This window comes from Nothoprocta perdicaria, unplaced genomic scaffold (assembly GCF_003342845.1).
Source record: "Nothoprocta perdicaria isolate Ctin4 unplaced genomic scaffold, notPer1 scaffold_0, whole genome shotgun sequence".
Lineage (NCBI taxonomy): Eukaryota > Metazoa > Chordata > Aves > Tinamiformes > Tinamidae > Nothoprocta > Nothoprocta perdicaria.
In genome coordinates, this window is record NW_020454092.1 from 16,303,080 (window position 1) to 16,320,928 (window position 17,849).

The 17,849-nt window shown below is 35.5% G+C and overlaps 1 protein-coding gene across 1 annotated transcript in view; it reads right to left on the reverse strand.

Annotated features, from left to right (window-relative positions):
• AGBL4 (ATP/GTP binding protein like 4) overlaps nucleotides 1–17,849 on the reverse strand; it is a 442,154-nt gene that overhangs the window by 246,806 nt on the left and 177,499 nt on the right. The window contains exon 4 of the mRNA XM_026053874.1: nucleotides 3,291–3,385. Coding sequence (XP_025909659.1) covers nucleotides 3,291–3,385 — 95 coding nt within the window. The remainder of the gene's footprint in view (nucleotides 1–3,290; nucleotides 3,386–17,849) is intronic.

The window sequence follows — 17,849 nt, forward strand, 5'->3', positions numbered from 1 at the left end:
GAGTCTGAAATAAACCTACTTAGTTTTGGTTTGGCTCTGTCCCTATGGGATTCAAAAATAAAAACATTCAGTAGATTCTTTACTGTGAATGGAAAAACATATCATTTTAATCAGAATTTATGTTTCTGCTTTTTTTTCTTTTTTTTTAAAAAAAAACTTTACCATGAAAACTATTTTTTCTTATCCTTCAGCATCCTGCTTCCTCTTTTTAAGTAGCTCATTACTAGAAGTGTTTGGCCTTACTTCAAAAGAGAAGAATAATGTCAACACTGGAACATCTGTGTCCATATTGAGCACTTTGATGACAGTGATATACTCCATTTACATCAGGAACAGTGAACTGAATCTTGATGCTAACTGCATTTAAAGATCTTACTCTACAGGGCAAGAGAATACAGGTCAAAAATCTGTGTTTGACACGCTCCATACTTGAAGAGCACTCAACAGTGATTTGCTCCAGAATCAAGAATCAAACTCACAAAATGTTTCAAAGCTTGAAGCCATGTTCACATAACCGCACTGAAAACAAACATTGAAATTCACAATCTCTGGAGGTGAATCTACTTTTGATATAGAGGATTTTGCAACATATATGGTCAAACCCTACCCTGGAAATGAAATGGGAATTTTCTCATTTRAACCAGAAGGGCATTACTGAAATCTCTACAACTTTTATTAATAGAGGTAACATTCCTACACTTCTCAAGTGTGGAAAGGATAATAGACACTTTATTATCACAAAACTCAAATTCATCCATACAAAAAAAGGGAGCAGAATTATTGCGTGTGAGCATTGTTTTCAAACAGTGTGGCCAGGGGATGGTGAAATAATTTCAGTATGGATCACTYGCCTCTTGCAAGCACGCACAATAACAATGAATTCCTCAAATATTTGATACAAAGCATTTYAGAGATGAAGGACTGAGCCCCTTTACAAAATATTTGCAGAGCTTGGTTTCTGGTAGTCTTACTTCTCTTAAGTTGATTTTAAAAGCTTTTGTGTTGCTTCAACTTGATATAGTTTATACAGCCTTTTCCAACTCAATTACATTATATCTGCTAAACTGCTGTGATGGTTAAATATAAGGTGGAGAGTTCCTAGTGTTAAGTTTCATCCACAATTCTGAATCTTGAGTACACTCATGTAAACCTTAGCACTTTCACAGAATTGAGTGTATGGCTTACTACACAGTATTGCTTACTACACTAATGGTATTTATACAAAGCATCAAATGGGATCAAATTCATATGACTGGATGGTGACCTGTTCACATTCAAGGACCACAACTCACTGAATGCTGCATTAACAATTGCAAGTACTAGTAAATCCTGTTTTAGCAAACAGAAAAACAGAGAATAATTTTGTTTACATGTTTCACTAGAATACCATGGAAACAGATGCAGAGGTAATCACAAAAGGCATAATCCAAAAGGAAGACTGCTCTAATAAAAAGCATATATCAAAAAAAAAAAAAAAAAGTATATGTTTTCCCACTTGGAATTTACATATAACTCCTATTAAGAAAATTATATTGAATAGACCCCAATATCACTGAAGTCTCCAGTAATGCTATGAAATAATATGCATGCTCAAAGTACAACCTCAAACATGTTTTCATACACAGACTATTAGGAAAAAAAATCCCTAATAGAATAAGGGATTTATTGTTTAAAGAAAAAAAAATAGGACTAGGATTTCTCAAACAGGTTTAAAGTCTAGTAGTAACTCTGCATGAGGAAGCTGCTCAGAGCACCTGCTGCCTACACTGTGCCTGGCTCCAGGCAGTGCTATTCATTCCTCACTTTCATGGGAGCACAATATACCCCCTAAAAATATAAAACACAAAAATAAATAGATCTCCTGAGTAGTAGAAGAGAAACCTGTTACAAAAATAGTGAAAGATCCTACATATAGTAGAAAAGCCCATTTTGCATTGTTTATAAGATTTACACTTTAATTTGAAACCAAAAGGCATAAAATTTGTATGAAAGCAATGCCTGATTTATAGGTAAACTGAACACACAATATGCTTAGCTGCGAGTACCAGACTCCAGTGAGAGAAAGTAGACCTAAMAAACATGGCCCTGAAGTGCCCCCAAAAGATTTTTCTCAAGTTAAACAGTAAGCACAAGTAACATGACTTTTGCTACAAAAACACTACACAATGGATTTTTTTAATTAATTTTCAATGTTATTACATGCTCCTATTGAGCTGAGATTGACTCCATCCACTAACTGGATTTTAAGACAGCTCTTCTGCCCATACGATCTTAGCATCCACTTAAAAAACAAATAGCCATATTGGTTGTTCATATCCAGATCCAAAGAGGAAGCAATATGGTTGTTATAGCCTTATCACCATCAAAAATCTAACATTATGTGGGTGGAAATTTTGTGACAGCTGAAGTATTTAAGAATGATAAGTTAGTAAGACTCAGATAATGTGCAGATTGATCAAATGTATAATTAATTAGTGAATAAAGACTAGTGAGGTAAAGACTTAGAAGGCTACATTACTGTACACTTAAGGCATAACCTCACGATCTGTATTCAAACAAATTTAGCTAAAGGAAAATGATATATTTCTTTGGAGTCTTGCATACATTAGGACTCATTATATTCACATATTATTATTCACAGCAGACATTTCATTACATATTCCTTGAGAAATGTGCCATCTATGTGAACATTCATGCTAGTTTCATATGTGTATATTGTATACATTCTGCTGCCTACAGCCAAGTCATTTGGCATTCTGATGTCTCAGGCTCCATCTGTCCTAGTAGATCAAACAGACCAAAGACTGTTCATCACAAGGTCAGCTCTCATAGCACAGCTCACTTTCTCACCAAAACAGAGGGACCAACCTCTAGTTGCCTTTCGAAAGCAAGTCCTGCCCCAGTCCTGCACCTGTATCATTCCTGGGCATTGGCTAGTTGACATAGAACAAACCTGGGCTGAGGACTTCACGACGCTCAGATGAGGGAACAGGTCTTTGGCCCGCACTCTGACTGTTCAGCTTAGCCTTCTATCACAGTGCTTGAAACAAGACACTACAACATCCTGGCACAACAAGCAAGGCTGGAAAGGACTTCCACAGTTCCTCCTACCTCAAGGAGGACCTCATCTCACCACACTACAGTTACAGTTGCATATTAGTCCACTGTTACCAAAAAAAAAAAAAAAAAAACCAAATCACCTGAATGGCAAGGTTTGGCTACAGAAGTAATACCAGATAAAACACACTTTTTTCCTCCTGTTAAGCAAAGTCTTTGAAAGGATAACTTACCATTTTGGTCTACTTGTGGATTTCACCATTGGAGCCATCCCATCTCGATAGAGGCTTTTTGTTTTACTGAAGTTGACCACGTTGAATATCACCCTCTGAAAAAGAGCAAAGGAGAGAGCTCAGGCATAATTACAAAATAGCCTCCTTAGATCTCCAAACAGAAAGGCACTCTCAGTCTTTTGCAGTTAGTGACAAAGAGGGTGGTGGAAAACTGGGGGATAGAAAAGCAGGCCTTGTGGAACCCTGGCTGCTTCATGTCTTAGAGCTTTGTTCTTCTTTCTACCTGCTTAGGCCTCAGTCAAGGGTGGGAATGAATAAAGGCTTTCAATTTCCTTTCATCAAAGGAAAGAATATTTCTCTGCAGTCCTCTTGACGAAAGGGAGAATTTTCCTCTGCAAAAATTGTACAGTGTATTTGTACTAATACAGCACAAACTAACCACAGTTGTTTGAACTTGACAGGGAAGAAAAACACAAGTCTAATTCTGATCCTATTATACATCATTAACTTTGGGTAAGCTACAGTTGATACTTAACAGTTCAAAGGCAGCACAAGTTCTAGATCCTGATTGGTAATAGACTAGTTCGGAGAGTAAATTCCTTCTAGGGCAAAATATAAAACCAGGAAACATTCTATCTGCTGTAAGTCATATTTTATGCAAAAGTACTTATTCTGTTATTGACAAGAAAGTCTAAATTAGATCTAGTTCGTCTAATGCATTGTATTTACTTTTCATCTTTTAAAACCAATTTACATGGTATTCTTTTGATAGGCAATATACATAGAAACATTGAAATCTGAATAGTAAATTTATTTTGATGTGATGTTCCAGGATATATTAATACTTCCCATTTCTATTTTCTCTCTAAATTTCTTTTCTCCTGATACAAGTGAAGAGGTGCTGCTTAAAATGTGATTTATCCCTATGACACAATTATTTTTAGAACAAACTATTCTAATGCTTATACTCCTAAACAATAGTTAATGAAATGCATGAGTATTAAATGGCCAGTGTTTGAAATCAAACATTTTTGACTAAATCAGTAAGATTAATTATGCTTTCGTATGTAAAATCTAACAAAAACAAATCTGGACCTTCCAAGCAGTCTGTTCTGACAACAGTGAATTATAACATTAAAGCAAAAGCAATCAGCAGTGGGACATGGCCAACATGAGCTAGACACATCTACATTGATATAAGGCAGACAGAAATTGAGGTAAACCACGTAGCCCCAGTTAAACACATCTGTAATCAAGAAAAATGAAGGGAGGTTTTTCAAGGAGTGGCAGTGCTGAAGATTTTATAAATGGAAGCACAAGCTGCTACGTATGCAAACTCTGCAAATTAGTCAATATCTAAGAATAGCCAGTAAGTTTTTCCTGGAAGTGATTCAAAAAAACTAGCAAGTTGAAAATAACACAAAGCTGTTATTTTTTCTTAACCAATTATAATGATCAAACGACACAGTTATATTGATATATATATATGCATGAATTTTCCACATATTTTCTCTATTGTAATGTTCTGAGGTTTTTTTGTAATGATCATGATACAGGCTAATGATAAAGACTCACCATTTATCAAACCTCATACATGTCATTTTAAGATGCTRCTTATTTGATGCAATATCCTTCCTAGGAGCTCTCTAGTTATTTTTCTAGTTATTTCTCCTTATGTTTACAGTGTATGGTTCAAAGTTGAGTAATTACCTTTAGTTCTACACGTAAGTGAAAACATTTCATAACATATACGGAAGCATTTTCCTGTATTAGGATGCTGAGTTTTTCTCTGTTACTTAACTCAGTTCGTATTTGTGAAAACAAATTAAGTTGCAACAAATCTTGATGTTTGCATGGAGGGAATGAAACAAACAAGATCTCCAAACCAATTGCCTTAAACTTTGGATGCAATCATGCCACTGTTGGGGAGAGAAAGTTGCTAATTTTGTTACATACTGACTCAGAGCAGACAGCTGGCAGAGAATGTTCTTATTCCAATCAAGCTTATTTTGTATAATGAGTTGGGCAAATGTACACAACTGGGTAAGCAACGTATATAAAAACAAAAATATGCAGCTCATTTAACAAAACAGTGTGGATTATAACATTTCCACCACTCATGTTCACCACAGAGTAAGCAGTTAGCAAGGAGTGCAGTTCTCCCAGAATGATAGACACCAAGATTGGCAGCACCAAAAATTTAACAGCACAGAACAGAGCTTTATGAAAGTACACAGCTCAAGTAATAAAGTACACAAACTGAAGCACTTAAATAAATAGTGAAATGTAATCTCATATTCTTGGTGATAGTTATACTCTATGTAGCTCAGTCAGTGAAGTGTGCAGAAAGGTAATARCTATTAAATATCCGCCTTAACCAGAAAAATACCCAACTTGCTCAATAAGGTATGTAAACATCTTTAAACCAAATGTATTATAAAAGTTTGTGATACAGCAAGCAAACATTTGTTGAGCAGGATGATTAGCTATTGGTCTAATTTCTGTCTAATTTGATATTCTTTTACACACCTTTTCTGCTATGAAGAGCAAGACTAAATACGAACATTAGAATGCAGACCTTAAATGTTATTCTAAGTATTTTGAAGCTATCGTATTATTTTTATAATGCTAAAGCTATTTTTACAAATTACAGAGACTTATGATAGGTAGTATTTCATGAATAACATAAATTACATGTTCAAAACCAAGAAAAAGAAAGGTACTAGCRCTGGTTAAAAAGAAAAAGTGAAGTTAAGAAATTAAAACCAGATGAAATGTTCTTAGAAATTCCCTAGAGATTACTCTGATTCCCCAGAGCATCAATTCAGAGAAAAGTGACAGAAATCTTCATAATAAAAATGCTTCCATTTGTATTTAGTTGGGGGGCAGTAATACCTCTAAAAGAAGCAATATTATAGTTTTTTGATGCCACATCCATTAGAATTACATGATGTCTGCCCCTTTCAGCTATGATATATTTTCAGTTGACTACATGCTTATATTTTCCTAACAAAGAGATGGGTAGAACAGGCATATAAGAGAACTAGCTAGGTTCTAGGAAAGAGAGCTCCTCTTTCCATCAGGTGTGTCCTCAGGATGCATCTAGGGGTGCCCCTTGTTGCTGAGCTCAGTGAGACAGGAAAGTGGGGAGAGCCTTGGCTCTGCCTTCAGCCTTAAAATTTACTGCTCACTTTTATTTGCTTTCCCTGGCAGTCCTGTGCAAACTTACTTCAGGAATTAAAAAGATAAATTGTTGTTAAGGGAGGCTTAGTGGTTTCAGAATGAATGATATTAAAATAAAGCTTGAATACAAAGGGAAAGGATGGGCTAAACATGCCGTACATTTTACCTCATTGCCAGAGATTTGTTAACAGTCACCAGTCAGGGACTGGGAGAAACTGCTAAATTTTGGAGGGAGAATAGAACAAATGGTTATGTTTTTGGCCTGGAGCTGGAGGAATTTAGCGTGCTTGGTGAACAGGGACACATGGGACTCCATATTCTAACTCCCTATATCCACCGGTGAACTGCTGTGATTTTTAAAGGTTCACTCTAAGTCACCCACATTCTGGCAGGTTTCCCATCTGAACCTACCAACTGAGACAGATTCCTAACAGAAAAGTGACCCCTTTGCAAAAGGTTATGTGCCTTTTCCCAGCAGAGGGGCACCAGGTCCCTTCAGAAAGATTGCCAGGTTCATTTTGCATGGTTTTCCCTCGCCTGCCTCCCTGGAATAGCTGACTTGCTTTGGCTGACATTAAAAGAAGAAAACAAACAAACCAAAAAACACAAAATCCAGCCTGAGGCAGACACCTGGCACAGAAAATGCCTTGTCAAATGGTTACAAGTATGAAAAGTTAAAGTAACAGAAAAGAGTTTGTAATAGGAAGCACTGGGCATTCTTAATATTTATATAATATGCACATATAGAGTATTATTGATAATATAATAGTGCCAGTCCAGTGAATGGTGTTGCATCTTTAGCTGTAAGCCAGCAAGGCACCTGGGGACCAAGTGTTTGAAGAGATCGGAGTAAAGTTCCTCCATGCAGCCAGCCCAGGTGAGCGAATTGGGCATCACCTAAAAATACAGGGCTGCAATTTTAAATCTGAGCTCTTGTTCTTTGAATGAAAATTAAAGATCCAACATCTTGGGGACTTCCTCTGCTGCCAGCTCTTTAGATACTCTAGTGTCTTGTGAATTCCGTAAACCTGCATCTCTCTCTGAACYGGGTCCTTGCCTGGGGGAAGAATCTTGGTCATCCTTTTCTTTGCTATTCTTTTTTTTCTTTTTCTTTTTTTTCTCTCTTTTTAACCGTTGCTCTTTCTTTTCCTTTATAAATGTAAATGTTCATCTCATTTAAAGGCAAGCCTCCTTTAGAATTATGATCATTAAAAAGAAAATAAAAAGAAAGATAAAGGAAATTAAAAGAAATTTCTTTTTTCATTATGTTTCTTGAGTCAGCCTCATGTTCCAGAGATTTTGGCTCATCAGATCTCAATATGAGAAAACAGCAACCTCGAATTGCTCCCATTTCACAAAAAAAGATATGTGCTGTATTTCTAGTTTTATAAAACTCTGGGATCTTTTGTAATGAAGCACCTTATGCAAAACAATGCAATTACAAGTTATATTAATTACATTGGAGGATCTTCAAAACAAACAGGAAAAAACCATTAACTGCAATTCTCATTGATGATGAAGAAAACAAAATAACACAACACTCAGATCTACACAAAATCCCCAATGAAGTCTTGTAAAGGTTATTTTTCTGACCTTTTAAAATTTAATTCATTCATTACTATTAACATTTAAAATAACCCATATTTTCTTTCTCCCTTTATAGGGAAGAATACATCTTTTCAACTGGAAAAAGTTTTAAACCCTGATCGCATTTAGCCTTTTTACCTTCAGTTTAAAGACTATTCAAAAAGTTTCTAGCTGTCAGAAGGGGAAAATAAATACACATCTACTGGGGGAGCATGGTAGGAACCACCCAGAGCCCGACAAGATTCACTAATCAGTTGCACCTGTGTCTTGTTAACTGGAGATTGTCAAATCTTTCCAAGGTGCTGAAGTCTGTGAAAGTGATACACAAAATGATTTACAGATTTTGAATTATTGGACATTTTTTTTCCTCCCCATGGAAGAGCTCATTTAGTTCCTTGAAAGAGAGAAATGCTAAAGTCTAAGATGTTAAAGAAGACCCTAAGTATGTAGTAAATATAGTAAGATTTCTGTTGTGCTGCTATGCCAAGTATAAAACTAGTTTAAAGGCAATTTGTCATTGCATCTGAATGCAATAATTGAGTTGTTTTTAGTGTTCATGATAGCTCCTCCCTATAAGCTTTGGGACATAATATTTTCTGTCATTAAAATAAAGTTATTTCAAATAATTACCAGTTTAAGCATGAATCCTCCTTATCTGTCCTTTCTGTCAGTTTTATCTTACATAAGGCCCTGGGAAGGAGGGTACTCTGAAGAAAAGCATCTTTTGGGCATGCCAAATGAAACATCCTAGCAGAAGACTTATTGGGAAATATAGGAGAAAGTGCTATTCCTTATTTGATGCTATGCCTTGAACTGATTGCTAATCTTACCTTCATGGCCTAAACACTGAAAAGACACGAAACACTCAAAGTTTTCCCATCAAACTTTTTCTGGGAGAATGGCAAATATACTGTTGAATCCCACTCACCCCCACAGAAGTCAGCTTTCTGGAAAAAAAAATCTTTTCATCTGAACATCAAAATCTGAAACTTTCAACTGCAAGCTCAGAAATGTCTATTTAGAAATCCAACAGTGGTGTAATCCAACCGTCTCATGTTCCTTGCTCCCTTTGGCTAAACCCTCCAATGGAAGATGGATATTCTACTATGTTGACTCATCAAAAGGAACATATGAAGGCGCTGACAGGGCTTATAACCAGGCCACGGATACACTTAAAACAGGTTTTAAGATGAAAACATTTTGCCAAAAATTTTTTCCATAATAAATTTTCAGAATAAATTTTTTAAACAGCCCTTGAAAGAGAGAGTAATTCTGTCTTATTTTCTGTTTCTTATCCTTTCACGTATACACAGTCTTTGGCAAAAACAAAAATTACCTCTAGTTATATTGCTGACAAATTGCAAACCTACAGGAAGGTGTGAGGAACGTTTTATCTAATACATTACTGGATGTCTGGTCTTATCATTGACTTTCTCAGTATACATGGGCAATRTTTTCAGGAATCAGCTGAAATATAAAATTAGGAAACAGCCCCTGATCTTTTACTGAGACTTTCTAAGCTAGTTAAATTATTTTCCAGTATGCACCATGTCATGTAGCAAATATAGCCAGATGACATTTGAAGCAGTCATGTATTAAACTCCTATATAATTACAGAAACTATCCATGTTTGGGTTCCATGTTCTTTTCAATCAAAATTATGGCTGCAGGTGGATTTTAACAGCTGGCTGCTTTAAAACATGTTTGCAAAATTTGCTGATATCTTGCATGCCTCAAGAGGAAGCAGCTGAAAAGACTCAAGTTTTCCTTTTCCTAATAGAAATTATTATTACATAGTGAGAAGAAATGCTGTGAAGTTTAGTAGAATAAAAAAAACTTTACATATTCTTAGCAATACAAAAAAAAAAAAAAAAGATATCAAAGTTCTCTGGCCCAAATGCTGTATCCTGTACAGGGGCTGTCCAGAGGTCTCAAATCAATGAGACTAATTTTGAAAAAGGAAAGAGGCACAAGAATAGTCCCTTTACCATRGTTACAGAGAACCACTTTAAAAAGGAGCTCATAATTATGAGCACAGGCATGAGGTGTGCTGCTGCAGACTGGAGAATAAAGTCCCGGGCTCTAAGTAATTCCTGTGGATGATGATGAGCTTTCTCTTCCCTCATCCTTTCTTCTCTATAAAGTCTATTTTCTGGGGCCTTCATGAAGTGCAGCAGTTGGCCTATGATCCAGAATCAAAGCCTGTCTTCCCAAGAAGAGATACGCTTATCAACAAATTAGCCATTTGTGATGGTTACCCAATCTGATAATTACCCAAGCTGAAAGCACGTGGGCCGAGCGCTGACAACTGACACTCTCGCAGAAATAATGAAAGACGGTAGGTGAGAGAGGCACTAACAAGAGAGTGGCAATGATTTTTGTATGGATCATGATTTTGCTGAACCCTTGAGAAACACAGAAAGTAAAAAATCACAATTTAAATAGGATGCAAGCCTAAAAGCAGCAATCCATCTGACACCCAGGCTAGCAAATGAAAAAGTCTTTTCATATGTGCGTCCTAGCAAGAATCCAAAGAGAGATAAAGAAAGCCYGGTTAAGAGAGATTTGGATTAATCTTTTCCAGACTTGTTTATTTTGCAGCTACCATTTTTCATAGTGAAAAGCTATTGTTTACCTGGAGCTTCTGGGAAAAAAAACTATGAGGGAAAAGGACATTTTAAGACAAAGAAAGCTGAAAGACAGGATTTGAAGCCTTTGAACCTTCTATAGTTCAAAACTTTTGGTCAAAAACCTTTGAACTTTCTCTGTTCCAACACACGTGGTGCTAAACATGAAGGGAATAAAAGAATTCTCAGATTGTGGGTTCTCTCATATTTACATAGAGCTGAAATTAAATCCTGACTGAAGGACCTGCAGCATCACTGAAAACCACCAAAAAAAAAAAAGTTTCTTTAAGAAAAAATTAGAAACTGTTACCAAATTCTTTAAACTTAAAGGGGTACTGCAGTAACATATATCCTTTTGTTTTCTCATGTCAAGTGCTTTTCTTACCTTAAAGTTAAAACACTTTTACCACATTTACGAGTAGAATTTGCAATGCTGCAACATTCACACAATTTACCTGCTTCTAAAAGGAAATATGATCAATATGTTAGTCCATATTGAAATCTTAACATTGCTGAGTAGCCTGTGTATCGATTTGAAAGAGCAGCTTACAGTTCCTAAAGTACATCAGCAATAATTTTTATATTTTCGATTTTCGTTACCTTAAATTCTACTCTAAGTGTCCAAATCTTGTAATGACAGACTCCTCAAAGGACTATTTTGTCCTTCAAAAGAAAATCCAGGGCAAGCAGAAGGAAATCTGATCTAGTTCTTCCKATTTTCATGTACCTGTCTACTTGACATTTAGACATAAGATCATGACATAAGATCTCAGAATCACCTTAACTATCCACAATAGTAACTGGATATCCAGATTGTTTTCATAACTTTGAAAATCCCATTCTGTTGTTGAAATGATGATTAGACTCAAATAAAGACCTCAGTCTGTTTACAAAGGTGACTTGCAATTTGTTAATAAACACATTCCAGCAATGCCATGAGCAGCAGCACAGCTAAACAAAAGAACTASCAGAATTTGAACAGCAGAGTTAAGTATATTAAAGAAATGTGCATTGTGCTGCATTTCTGAATTACAAGTGCCATTTCTCCCTGGCACTAACTCCAACTAAAGGAAAAAAAATATTCCCAGGTATTATGCATCATTACTAGGGTATGTGGTATAGTGCAGCCAGGTAAATCTTTTCTTTTTAGTGTCATAGGTAAAACTTAAGTCATTCTCTCATGAGGATTTAAACATGGACAAAAGAACCTTCAATATTCAAACAAGCTCTCAAGCATACATGTACTTTGCTGCACTTTTAATTGTTCCTTAACTTCGAGTTAAGTAAATAATCTCACTTCCTTCCCGAATAAGGGTAGYTTTCTGATCCTGGATTTCAGACAGTGTAGCAACATGGAGAAAAATGCTGGATTTGCCATAATCCCATAGGCACAATTTGTACTTAGCAACTGATCACTGCAGATTGGAAGCGACATTTCGGCAGCGTCGGGATGCAGGAACATTTTTATTACTGTTACAGATCAACTTTAAATGTAATATTGTTTTGTTAGTTTATGTAAATCAATCTGAAATGCTATGTGAATAAAAAGAATTTGAGAATGGATTGCTCATCATTATTGGCTTTGAAGTACTCAATACACAGTAGTTTGCTGAAACTGTTATTTTAAGTTATCAAAAGCAGTGCTTAGTTCCTGAGCAAGTCTCAGCACAAATTCTGGTAATTTTCCCCCCCCCAAAAAAATCTCCCCTCCTCCCCACGCCCCCCCCCCAAAAAAAGATAAGCTTGGTACAGTGAACACCTTATCTAAAGAAATCACATCATATATGACCAAAGCCCCTTTCAATATCTTACAGATTTGATTTTACCTGAGCTCACTTCAAAAAGCTAATGTAGAATTTGTTTGAAAGTGCCGTCTTGGTAGAGAAAGSAGCTTTTCTAAATGATTATTTATTTGTCTGTAAAGCAATAACAGCAGAGTACAACTACCAGCTAAAAAAATGCTCCACACATTTTAACAGGTAAATCCTGCATTCGTTAATATGCCTGTTTGATGGAATACTCAAAGTTGCTGAAATCCCTTTTGGGGAGATGTGAAAATTGGTATCATTGCTTCATAATACAGTACTTTAATAGAACATCTCAATATTATCATAATGTTACAAAGGATATGCCAACAACTTCATGTTCTTCAGAGTTCTCTTCTTAAAAGACTCAGATGAGTTTTTTTGGAAACAATATTTAAGTAGCATTCACTTAAAGTTTTCAAGAAGTCAAAGCAGGAAAAGACATATATTTTGAACATTACAACAGCAAAATCTCAAGGAGRGGAGTGGAGAAGAGGAGGGGACAAAGATCTGAGATATTTCTCAATTGTCTCAGGAAGTAATCACAGATGATCATCTGTATTTTTCCAGGGTATCATTTGAATTCTAAGTATACTTTCCCCAAACATGAACTCAATTTACACAGCCTTTTTAATATCATGCATATGACAAATCTTTCTYTGATGTTACTTAAATCTTTAGTTGTCACAGAAGCCAGCCTACAACCACGTATCACAAAGCCAAAAATCTGCAAAATTGCTTTGATGACCAAGTACATGAGGAATCCACCTGTAACAAGGAAGGCAGGAAAATGTCTACAAAAAGTGTGTGCAGTGGCCAGAGGAGAAGACTTCAACAAATGGAAAATGCTAATATAAGCTTCAGAAATATCTAGGAATTTCCAGAAAAAAAATGGTGCAGTAGTGCATGAAAACACAAATACCAGTTATGTGGGAAAAATATCTTCATTGAGGTCCTTACATATGTGGCGCCAAACTGGCATTTTAGGACAGCCAGGAATAAAGACTATAGCTGTAAATGAGAAAGAGAAAGGTTTCAGATTCAGRTTCAGCTGCACAGTGCATCTCAGGAGGGGTAAAATATGTGGCTTCGCCTTGCCCTAGTTCAGGATCATTAGGGATTTCCTTGGCAGAAATCAAAGACTCACTCCCAGTCCAGTTGGGACCATGTCCACACTGGGAAATCCAAGTCATTCATTCTCTTCCAACAGCACCAAAAATGAACCTTGCCACTGAACGCTCTCCATCAAAGGGGACCATCTCTCCTCAGGTACYACTTTTAGCACCCTCTGAACTGCCTACCAGCAGCATAAAAGCAGATCAATAACTGTGGGTAAATGATACATTCATATCAAGTATCTTTCTTTACGAAAAATGCAAAAATTTGTCTATTCTAGGACAATTTTTATGAAACATTGGCATAAAAAAAGTGGCCATAAAGTTTGTTTCCTACTAAGAGATGCCCATCTTCTAAAAGCGGAGGGCGCTGTGGTTGGGAAGAGACAATTCCTTTTCTCACTGTTCAGCACAAATTTTCACACATAATTCCTTTTCTTAAGTAATTGACTGAAAGAAAAGCACGCCAGTAAGAAAAAATAACTTACAAGATGATCAAAATTTTGTCAACGTTTGTAACTCTATTACCCTAACCATAAACCAGATTACATGCTGTTTTACTAGAACACTGACAATTATAAAACCTATTGAAAATATAAACAAATCAATAAAGATAAAGTGGAATTATACATTTAAGGAATGTTCTTTATTGAACAGTTCTTATGGATTGGTTTGAAATAACGGACTTGTAGACATTTGCTTGGACAATCTTATTGCTAAGTTTTAATGTGATAAATTGGTAGTTTTGTTATTGCCCTACCAACTGCAAATATGCAAAAAAAAMCCAAGAATTTAGATACAGGAATCTACCAAGAATTCTGTAAATAGCTTCAGGGTTTTAGTTATATTAACAATGTGTATCTTATTTAAAAAACTCACCTAAAATGCAGCTTATAAATATAACCTAATTATTTTTTTAATTATACCTTCACGATATATGTCTGAGAAACTGTCTTAAAATGGTGTAGCCAAGTCAAGAGATGTAACAATTTTTAGACAAATATTTTCTGGACATTTAAAAAGTTTCTGTATGTGAGATAAGTCGAGTTCAAAAACAGGCCCGCTGTTGTCCCAAGAAATTGGCATTCTTAACCACAACTGCATTTTAAGATGCTTTAGCTTAGTGACTATTTAAGTGAGCTAAAATGGTTATTTCAGCACAAGAATGTGTTATGGCAGGCTTCACTGTGTTATATATATAATTTTTCTCCAAGAAATATACCACTGCATATACAGATTTTTCTTATGAAAATGCCAGGGCAATTCAGTTTTCTGTACTGCTTTCACCCCTGGGACAACCTTTCACAATAAGAATTGTCAGTGCCTTATTTATAATGGCAGATCTCAGGTTTGATTCTGGCAGCTTTTGATCTCTTGATGGCTCAAAAGCTTTCAAATCCGGAAGAATCTGATGCTTTTTTGGCATCCTGCAGTGTGCCTAAACCTCAAAAGCAACTTTTAGTCCCAAAAGTGAATTACTGAAGCAGTGTAAACAAAACACAAACGTCACAAAATGATGAATATCTCAAACAAAATATCTTTGTCAGATGAATGACAACTCCGGATAACTTGAAAGGCATTTGTAGCAATCTGTAAACAAACTTTTTGTTTACAAGACAAAATTGAAAAGTTAAATGAAAATAATAAATTATTAAAACTTCAAGTTTTCCTTTTTATTTATTCATAAAAATATTCAAATATGTACATTCCTTTAAGCATTCAGTTCCTTAAAAAATCCCATATATAGGGGCAGAAATCCATGCAACTACCTAGCTACACAGAAAAACATCTGCAATGAAGTTCTCATACCCATTTTATTGGGAAAGAATAGAATAAATAGCAGACACACACAAAATACTTAATATCATTTGAAGAAATAACTTTTGATAAATATATGACAATGCCAGTTATTTTACCCTTAGAATCCTGTCCTTGGAAAGACTATATTGACTAGGTAAGATCTCTGGACAAATGCAGAATACAACCATCCTGAATTTCAAGTGTGAAAAAGTTTAGCTTTCTTCTCTGTTATCAAGTTATTCTTTTTAACTCCTGAAACGCTTAGACTTATTTTTAACTTTTGGAACTTTAGCTTTCCTCTCTTTGTTGCAATGAAGGAAAGAGAAGGCAGAGGGAAAGGAGAATGATATGCCATGGTACATAAGGTTTCTTTTTTTTTTTTTTTTTTTATTGTATTATTTTAGCACCAAGCTACAATAAAACTGGCTTGCCAATTTTCAGTTTTATCTCTCTCATGGCTGCTTTAAGGTTGCAACGGATGCCATAAAGTCCTAGCTCTATGCCCCAGTCTATTAGGCCTCATATGTTGCCTTTTTTTTTTTTTTTTTTTTTTTAAACAAACTGAAAACAAAGATAAAATGCTGTAGACTACTAGGCTCGAAAACATAACCTTTTTACTGCAGCTATAACTACATTAACATACAGATAGTTGCTATAATATCATTACTGGGAATCAAAGCACTTTGAAAATGCCTGCTCTTTTTGTCAATTTATTACGCAGTTAAATTAGCAACCAAGCACCATACTAGCAATTCTTCTATTAAGCAAGAAAATGCACAACAGAAATATAAGAATGCATTTGGAAAAAAATCAAATAGATTTGGGAATAACAGCAGAAGATTTGCCAGACTAATGCTATTCCTTATTCCTAATCTTTAAATACCTGTGTGTACAGTACAAGGCCCCATTCTGACTAAATCTATACTGCTAGGTTTACAAATAAACCTGCTAGCCCTTTTACATTATTGATCAGTGACAGCGTACTTAGCCCACATATCCTATCTAGATTCCATTTTTTACACTCCTAAAATATAAACAGTCTCTCAYAAAATCAGACTTCTTTCCATTTAAACCCTGCAGTGCATGCTCTTTATACGTTTAAATGGTTGCAAGCAATTTGGGGGCCTATTCTTTGAAAAAAAAAGATAAAACTGGAAATATTTATTGGCAAATAATTGTGAGATTATCATAATTTAGGAATGAATATTTCCAATCTCATGTTTTGTTTTTTTTTTTTTTCTTCCATGAATAGCTGGAAAATGACCTCCTTTGTATACCAAATGTGACTTAAAAGTCTTATCAATTTACATACTTTAAGCAAAAAGATTTTGGATCTATTCTAAAAAGGATTCAAAGGTAGCCTATCTGTGCCCTGTGGAGAAACCCAAGTTGTCAGTAAAATATCTTGCAAGGTATCTTGCTGGCAAAATGTCTTGTTTCAGCATGCATGAGGAGCAGCTCTGAACCCTTACCTCCACTCCTGACTGTCTGGAGCAAGAGGACACAAAATTCAAATCCTCTGTATGACCAAGTTTGCTGCAAACCTGCACACTCCAGGGCCAGAATCATATTACTTTATGAAGACCTTAAAAAGATTGGGAGACAGAATAGTTCCCCAGCCTCCAAATCTGCTTAGAGCGTTCATACCACGAGGCAGTTTTAGGCATCAATGTTTCTGAAATCAAAAAGGGAAAATCATCAGCCACTTGAAGCAGGTCCTGCTTTGACATCAGAAAGTCAATTCACTCAGCTTAGCAGCATTCAATTCTCAACAACATTTTGTTCTGGGTCTCTGTCAAGTTATTCTAGGCTGTGAAATTGTCAGGAATGATGGATGACTATCAGCCTTCTGCTATCTTCTTTCCTTTTCCTTAGAGATTTGCGGCTGCTGACTGCAAAGCAAATTCCTCTTTTTTTTTTTTTTTTTTTCACAACACACCAAGTGAACAACAGTAATTATGAGAAAGCCTACACTACAATTATTTTAGCACTTAACTTTGTATTGACATCTGTAAGAGACAGAGCTCTCTAGATTGATTAGCAATGATATAGCTTCCTGCCTTTTACTAATATTGCTGCAGTCATCCTTTGCATGCAATTTTCTCAAATAAAACACTGTTTTTCCTATCTCTTGCTATTTTGAAATTACAAATTCAACTAATTACAAAAAATTTCTAATACTTTATGAACACAGCATACTATTATGATAATGTTCCACACTGTATAGTAATGTACTTTTAATGTAATCAAAACTGACATAAGATAATAATTTAAGGATATTAAATAGGATTTTGTAAAGGAAGATACAAAAGCTGCATTATTGTTCCAGGTCAAAATCCTCACTTGAACAAATCCTGTTTGTCCAGCCAAATATAGCCATGTTATATATAGGAAGAATTTTACTGAAAGCATTAAACCTCTTTACACAATGACAGAATTGGA